An 8,860-nucleotide genomic window follows, 5' to 3' on the forward strand; every position below is an offset into this window, starting at 1 on the left:
ACAGACATCCGAGCCTCTGCAATCAGCATAATTAGGTGACTCTGAATGCATCATTTTAAAACTTTTTTAAAAAAATAACACAGAGAACCAATGCAAAGGAAGCCTGCTGAGGACTCGACATGTTCAAAGCCATCAAGAAGGCACAGAGTGTGGAAGGCAGTTCAGGGTCTGTCCAAGAAAGAGAAGAACAAGACAGAAAACTATGGGGGGGGGGAGGCTGGACTGATCTCACTCCTAACAGCTCATTTCACCCTGAAGAGAAAGATCCAGGTCAGCATGAGAAATTTCCCCATCATTTATCCTCCCAATGATTTCTTACAACATCCATTACATGTAATTTTGCATAGAAGAGAATAAGTGACTGGACACCATGTATATCAGGGTGAATGTTTATTCTTTTCACATCCACCTTATCAAGAAATTTAGACATGCCAGGAACAAACCAGATGAACACATGAGAAGATCAGGTACAGACTCTTAAATGATGAGCTTGCTCAAAGAAGTCCAGATTCTCTGGCTGGACAGTGGATTGGATAAGCTAAGAGTAGAGGAAGAGAAAATGTTCGGACATCCGTTGCCATCTCACACACCCCTGGTGCAGTTAGGTGGAGGGAAAGGAGCACGATGTCCATTGCATTTGTCAGAGCTGCAGCAAGTGGTAATAAAAATTAATCCAACGCTCATTATCAACGTGTCACACTCATATTCATTCAATGAAGTAACACATCCATACGAATTCCAAAGTAGTTTTTTACCTGTGAGAAAAAAGACAATGGTGTGAACCCAGTAATGTCACTGAGAAACACAACGGAACTGTGGTAGAGATGAGTGAATTGGGCATTCTGGTCCAAGCTCCAGGTTACTTGAAGTACTAAGTCGAGTGGCCTTTATTTCCCACAAACTACCTAGACTTGCTTCGTAATCGTCTGCACCTTCATGGCGCTTCTCTAAAGAGCGAGCTTCCCCCTTCTCTCTGCTGTCACACTATGAGTCTCTCTACACAAGCCCTCTTACACGGGGACACTCAAGTGAAGGGAGATGCAATGTTAGCCGGGAAATGTAGGAGTTTAGAAGACAGAGCCGAAGGCTTTGTCACTTTCACCTCTCTACAAGGGGCCAGAGATCGCTCCTTTGAGGGTTTGTGAAGGGTTTGTGTTAAATTCGCCTCGCACTCCAGGAGGCAAAGAAGAAATAAACAAACCCTCTGAGGAGCAATCTCCGATCTGTGTAGAGAGGTGAAAGTGCCAAAGCCTTCTGCTCTGTCTTTTAAACTCCTGCATCCCCCAGTTAACATTGCATCTGCCTTCCTTTGAGCTTTCTCCGGTAAGAGGTCTTGTGAGAGACTTTATGCCAGATGTCCAGATGGTGGCAGCACTGCAGAAAAAAGTAACACGACAAATGAGTAAAGACCCACCTGCTGTCTGCTCACCTCTAGGGGTACCCAATTAAAAATATTTATATTTTCAGGGCTTCTGCTTTGTTCTCTCAAATTTTGGGTCGACCCTTATTGATGAGAAGACCAGAAGAATCAACAGAGTTACACTTCCAATTACCATCTCCTGTCTCAGGTTTTATTTTATTTATTTTTGATTTTGATTCCACCCTCCCCACAATTCCAGCAGGCTCAGGGCAGATTACAAAATACATAAAATTAAAATATATAAAACAGTTATTATAATTAACAATTCTAAAAACATCCAATTTACACAGTTAAAATACAATTATATATCTCAACATAGCAGCAAAGAATTCGAGTGATCAAATTTCAAACAACTTCAGAGATCATCTACCAGGGCAACCAAGTCTGTTTCAGACCCATAAACATGATTGAAACCAGTTTGGAAAGCATCCAAGCAATCTGCTTAACCTAGGAATACTTGAAGTCGTCCAGCTACTACCTGACCATGTTTGAGGCTGACTGACCTCCTGAGTCTAAGCAGTGCATGTACTATAGCCTGTTTCAAGTCTTGGGCAACTACCCCATCTCTCAAAGAGGCATTAACCACCTCTTGGACCCAGTCAAAATTATAGTTGTATATCTAATATTAGTAGATTGATAGTATGGTGTGTGTTTGTTGGGGTGGCACACATAGCATATAGTAGTCACATGGCTCTTCTGGTTTATGGTAATTGTGAACAAGGCTTAGTGAGCCGTGCAGAATAACTGGTTTAAAGGGACAGGGTGAGTGTGAGCAAAAGATCAGCTGCTGGCTCATCTGTTTGTTGGTGCCTGGTCCCTATACATTTTAAAGGATTATGAGTTTCTATGACAGTAGACCTGGCACCAGTACTCCTTGCATAGAAAATAATAACCCTTTAAAATGAAAGGCACCAGGCAGCACCGAACAGCTGTCTGCTGGGCCACCTTCCTCTCTTCTCCCTCCCCATCTTGAACTCTGAAAGACACCAGAAATTCCAGAAGATAATTTCTGGTTCTCCCAGAATTTTGGAAATGGTTTGAGTGACTTCCTGAGCCAACCTGAAAGAGCAAATTTCTGGTATATTTTAGTCTTGTATATCCCCTAATACACATCCCTACAAACCTCCCATATTCACTGTTACACCAGGTACCCTATTTGGCAACCCAATGATTGGGCAATTCACTTGTCTCCCAAGGTATATATTCCTGCCTTCTATGACCTCCTTTCAACTGCTAGTCCAGACATTTTGGGAGCTGATGGAATGTAGTGTAGGGAGGTCCTTGGCCTCCCAGTACTAGTAGGGTTACAACCATGTCCACAAATCTCCAGCTCAGAGCACTCTTCCTTAGTTGGACACAGTCTGAGGAACAGAACCATCCAAAGGGGAACAGGAGGTGTTACCTTGGTGAGGATGATCTGGGGGCACAGGAGATGCCCCATATCACAAGACTATTCCCAGACCTGCACTCCAAGGCCTCTGGGACCAGCTCCTGAAGCATCATCTCAAGAAGATGCCACAGACTCAGCTGGCTGCAGAGGAGATGCCCCTGTCCCCTGCAAGGCCAGATCCTGGGCCACCAGCCCCCCTGTTCTTCACACACCTGGCAGGATTGGTGACAGAAAATGGCTGAGCCCACTCACATCTCCAAGATTTTGTATTTTTGAACATACCTTTAGGAGCTTCATAGACAGTTTTTGTGAAACATTTCCCACGCTTTGCTGTGCATGGTTCTTCACGGCCACAGTTATTTCCAGAACGACATTGATTACAAAGGAGTCCTTGGGCTGGGGAGAAAAAGTATCTTTGGAAAGAAGATTCCCAAATATTTCTAATTTCACTGAAGAATCCTATTGTTTTCCTTTACAAATATTAACATTGACAGTTTCGATGTATTGTCGAAGGCTTTCACGGCCGGAGAACGATGTAGTTCCTAAGGAACTACAATGCCAAGACCACGGCAATACAGCCCGGAAAACCCCCAACAACCATTGACAGTTTCGTCACCTAATATTTTCCTCACCTAATTTCCACACATCATATTTTTTCTTTCTCATAAATTGAAATGTGCCTGATTTAGGCATTTTGATACTTAGCCATACATTTCTATTTCTGTTGGCATCAGATAGGAAATCTCACGAGTTGGCACGTTCCATACTCTTACTTGTCAATGATCAAACATCACAATTTACTTCAAGCTCAACTATATATATTGTAAAATATGAATTAGTGGCTTGGATCTTACCCCTATTTGGGTGGTGGAAAGTGCCTTCAAGTCATAATGGATGTATAGCAACTCCTGCAGGGATTTTCAAGGCAAGAGACTAACAGAGGTGGTTTGCCATTGCCTGCCTCTGCAACCCTGGTCTGCTTTGGAAGTCTCCCATCCAATGACTAACTAAGGCCAGCTGTGCTTAGCTTCCAAATTCTTATGAAATCAAGCTTGCCTGGGCAATCTGGGTCAGGGGACTCTTATCCTACCACTCGACTAAGCAAAGTCTATGTATTTGCTTATTTATTTATTAAAATATGTATACCCCAGCTTTCCTTTTGGCTCAGAAGCTGTATCCATTCACATTTTTATCAACAATATCATGTTTGGCCTTAGCAAAAGCTTTGGTGAAATCAAGATAAATTATGTCAACAGGATTCCCCTGAACCAATGAATTCATCACTCTATCTAAAAAGGAGATAAGATTAGTCTAAAATGAGTTGTTCTTGAGGAACCCATTCTGGCTCTTACGAATCACACCCATCTTTTCTAAATGATTGAAGACAGACTGATGGTTTGTTCTAAAACCTTTCCAGGTATGGATGCCAAGCTGATAGGTCCTGGCTCCTACTTTTTCCACTTCTTGAATATGTGGACAACATGTGCACACCCCAATTCGCTGGCACTAACTGTTTTCCAAGAATTATCAATGATTATAGGCAGTCAGCCTCCAAAATTACATCACCCACTTCCTTTAGAACCCTAGGATGCAATTCATCTGGCCCCCAGGACCAGGGCCACAGGGGTGGTACATAAACACCTAGTTTCTTGAAAGGAACCCATTTAAAGAAACAAGGGATTTGTGTACCACAACTCTGGCTGCAACTCTCTTCCTTCATTGTGTGCTATATTTCAGCCAGGTCGAGCACAGGTTCCATTAAAAGCAAATACTGAGGCAAAGGAGAAGTTGAGGAGTTCTGCCCATTCTTTATCATCCGTTGAAATTCCACTTACCTCACCCTGAAGCAGGCCTACCTCTTCCTTGTTCTTTTTCTTGCTCTGAAACTACCCAAAGAACCTTTGTTGTTTCTGTTAGACACATTCATTTTATTTGAAGGAACATGAATTTTATTATTTAAAGGAACCCAGTGAGTTACTGGAGAGAGAAAGTAAGCAAATGGTCATCTCTGGCACCTGGGAGGAGAAGTGTCACCAGCAGAGATGGTACCCAACCTTGTATTCCCTGGGATATGAACAAGATGGGCAGCCGTGTTTGTCTATCTGTAGCAGTAGAAAAGAGCAAGAGTCCAGTAGCAAACAAAATTTTGTTAAGGCTAACAAAATCTGTGGTAGGATATGAGCTTTCATGAATCACAGATCATGATCTGAAGAAGTAAGCTGTGACTCACGAAAGCCCATACACCTACCACAAATGTTGTTAGTCTTACAGGTGCTACTGGACTCTTGCTCTTTTCTACTGCTTGGGATATGAAGGTGAGCATTATAGCCCCACATTATTACAGCCTGGATTATAACCCAAGCCAGAGAATAATCCCTATCCTTCCTTCACTTCTATCATTGATCAGGCTCAGGTGCTGAAGCTCTTGAAGTTGCACTGTGCTCTGCCAGGATCCTGCAAGACAGCACCACTCTCCGCACTCTGCTACACGGAGGTCGTGTGCAGACAATCTGGTACTTCATCTCTTTTGTGCCATCTCTGCCTGGACATCCTGCCACCATTCCTGCAGACGGGGAAAGGACCCTGGGGGGATGCAGGCTCAGAATTGATCCCTGCCTAAAGGCCCAATAGCCACAGTTTCTCTTGCAGCCTCTGGCAGAGTGGCCTTTGGTGCTGCTGGTTTGTCCTCAACAGGCGCCTCTGCAGTGCTGGGCCCATCCTGATCCTGCTGATCCTCCTCAGCCACTGAGTTGGGGTCATGATGAGTGACACCATAGAGAGTAGTTGGGCAGCCTTGTTCAAGGGCCTAGGAAATCAGACCCCTTGGCCCAATCTTTTTGAAATTTTTAAAGGACAGGCAGCTCTCCTTCCTTTGCAATAGTTTGAATGAAAGCAGATCCACCAGCTCTCCTGAAACATTCCCCCACAGGGAATAACAGAGCTAAATATATTCAGACTGCCCCCTCAAAAATGGATATGAACACAAAACTGGTATTTTTGGACCCCAATATTGGGAATACTAATATTTCTCAGATTCCTGATACCTCTAACAAAAAAATTACCAAGGTTTTTTTAGTGCACACACCTCTTCCCCCCCCCCCCAGTCAGGAATAAAGGGGCAGACACAAGGCATTTTGGGAATTTGAAGGGACACTTTATTTAAACAATTAACAAACTGTAAATACAGCAAGGGATCTAACTGTGGTACAGGTCAGGCCCAGTGTCCGTGCCAGGACTGCCGCCCTGACCTGTCTGGGCGAGCCCCGCTGCCCTGGGTGCAAGCCATCCATATGCATGGTTGCAACCCGGCAGGCCAGGCAAATGGTTCCCCCCTTGAAGTTCCGACCACTCCGCATACAGCCCGAGTGAAGAACATTTATGGGGGGGGGTCCCAGCAGCAGTCTGCCCTCTCAGCTGGTCGCCATAAAGCCCACCAGCCAATCAGACAGACTCCAATCCCCCTAGTGGGGACATGCCAAGGGTGCTCGCCGGCCCGCTCCCTTTTTTCCAACTCTATCCTGCCAGATGACCACCTATTTACAGCTCCACCGATAAGGGCTACCACAACCCAGTACACAGTGCAAGGTAGGTGAAAAACTCCCCTCCCCAACACCAATAAGGAGAAAGGAGAAAAAATTCCTACCTGGCCCTGACAACCAGCGACCGGCTCTCCTGCACTGGTAAAGGGAGGGTGGGTGGGCCGAGTGCACGAAGCAGACTGCTGGGCTGGGGAGGCGTAGCCGCCTTGCAAAGGCTTGGCTCTGCCCCCCAAAAGCCTGCACTCAGGAGAGAGGCAAAGCTGCTGCTTTCTCCCTCCGAGGCTGCAAAAGCGGCCCCCAGCCTCAGCAGCCTTGGCTGCCGGCTGGGAGGGCCGTCTTGTCCTGCTACTCACTTACCAGTTGCGAAGAACAGCAGATTAAAGAAACCAAGTAGAAGAATCACATTCATTTTGGGTAAATTTTTGCAGGCTGAGGAGATGTCTGGATGCCCCACAGCTGTGAAGATCTTCAGCTACATCTGGGCAGGTGTTGCAATTTATTCTCTCCAAGACCCAAGGAAAAGGGAGCAGGGTGAAAAAATGAAGATGTGGCAAAGCCTTCTTGCGGGAAGATGCTCAGAGTGCCAAAATATATTTTTAATAGTTATTTTTAAATTACATAGTACATCTCCTGGAATAAGATGACGAAGTCTTGAATCTATAGAAGACTTAAGCATAGATACAGGTAATGAACCATTTAAAAAAAAAACTGGCATCTTTTCATAACACATTCTACCAAAGAGACTTTGTGTCTGAGAACAGGTGTTATGAGGTTGCTTTTCTGGGAACGAGCTGGCCTTACTTCAGAAGTAATGATTCTATGTGTTTATTTCAATCAGTTACCAGAATATTTGAAATTGGCTGCCTGATATTCTGATCTATGCAGGAGTTATTGCCAGATCCCAGCCCTGGAGGGCTGCCCCTTTCTTTCAGAATATAAATATAATCTATAGGGTCTATATGGACTTCATCGGTGCCGCTTGGCTGCAGTATGACGAGGAGTTCTGTATGCGGGTGGCCATTAGCCCTAACCTTGCTTGGGATCAGATTCACCAGCAGCTTTGGCTGCAGGTCATGTCCCCTCTCAAGCCAACTATGGGCGACTGCTCTGATAGTGGCCTCCTAGTGCAGCAGCAGCAAGCTGTGTAGGGATCCCGTGCCCCTCCAGGGCAGTCAGTTCAACCCTGCCTGCTCTGTTGGGAGTATAGCTCCCAGGGGGTCTGTTCAAGGAAGACTAGTAGTTTCAAGCATCAGAGTCCCATCTGTGCTGGCCCCCACCCATTTACAGCCTGCCCTAGGCAGTTGAGGAAATGGGCTAAGAGGGGTGGAAGGGGAGGCAGGGCCCAGTCCTTAGCTGGTGAAGGGACCCAGACCCATACGGCTGAAGGTCTTTAGGTGTCTCCTTGCTGGGTATCCTAAGCAGCAGGACACACATTACTTTTTGGAAGGTCTTACCCTTGGTTTCAGAATACCATTTCAGCCCCCCCGGGCCCCCATCATGGCAGCCAAGTTATGTTCCATTGTTGGCATGGAGGAAGTTGTTAGGTGTACGATAGCCAAGGAGTGTTTGGGGCCCCTTAAATTCTCCTCCTGACCTATGTTTGAGAGTCTCCCTTTTGGGTGTTGTACCCAAGAAAGCAGCAGGTGATTTCTGCCTCATTCGCCACCTGGATCTGTGAATGATGCCATACCCAAATACTTATGATTGGTGCATTACACATCCTTTGACCAAGTGGTCAAAGTTATCAGATGCTGTGGGGTTGGAGCTAAAATGGCCAAATGCGATATTAAATCAGCATTTTGCCTTTGTATCCTGGGAATTTTGACTTACTGGAATTCTCATTTGAAGGCCAGTACTATATAGATAGGGCTCTCCCTATGGGGTGCTCAATTTCTTGTGCTGCCTTTGAGAGCTTTAGCTCTTTCCATGAGTGGGCTTTGCATTTGCCAGCAGAGAAGTTGAGGGACTGCCGTGTCCATTTGACCTCTTTTAGGGACAAACGGAAGGTTTCATTATTGGAGCTCCAGCAACTGGTTGGGCACCTGAACTTTGCATGCAGAGTGGTGGCACTGGGTAGGCCATTTCTGCAATGCCTTTTTGCTGACATGGATGGTGTTAGGCTTTCCCACCAGTATGAGGGCCGACTTGGCAGTTTAGGAAGAGTTCTTGGCAGCATACAATGGAGTTACCTTCTGGAGGGAGGACCTATTGTTGGAGGTGGAAATGCAGGTGACCTCCAATGCCTCAGGATCCACAGGGTTTGGTGTGAACTTCTGGGGGCACATGTCTGTGGGTCAATGGCCAGAGCAATGGAAATTGCTTGGGCTCACTTCTGACCTCACCTTTTCAGAATTGTTCCCCATACTAGTAGCGGTTTGTTTGTGGAGGACCCAACTGGCAAACCACTCTGTCCACTTCTGGTGTGACGATCAGGCAGTGGTGCATGTCCTTCGCTCCCTCTCATCCAGATCCCCATGGGTTATGAGGCTTGTCATGGCATTTACGCTTTGA

General features: G+C 45.7%; 1 protein-coding gene across 1 annotated transcript; it reads right to left on the reverse strand.

The window, feature by feature from the left end:
• Positions 1 to 438: 438 nt before the first annotated feature.
• LOC129329211 (ly-6/neurotoxin-like protein 1) lies at positions 439 to 6,867 on the reverse strand. The gene is made up of 3 exons (XM_054978669.1): positions 6,707 to 6,867; positions 3,093 to 3,206; positions 439 to 755 (listed from the first exon to the last, which is right to left on the reverse strand). The coding sequence occupies exons 1-3, from the start codon at positions 6,756 to 6,758 to the stop codon at positions 583 to 585; spliced, it is 339 nt and encodes a 112-aa protein (XP_054834644.1). The 5' UTR covers positions 6,759 to 6,867; the 3' UTR covers positions 439 to 582.
• Between the last annotated feature and the right edge of the window lie 1,993 nt (positions 6,868 to 8,860).

This window comes from Eublepharis macularius, chromosome 4 (genome assembly GCF_028583425.1).
Source record: "Eublepharis macularius isolate TG4126 chromosome 4, MPM_Emac_v1.0, whole genome shotgun sequence".
In the NCBI taxonomy this organism is placed as follows: domain Eukaryota; kingdom Metazoa; phylum Chordata; class Lepidosauria; order Squamata; family Eublepharidae; genus Eublepharis; species Eublepharis macularius.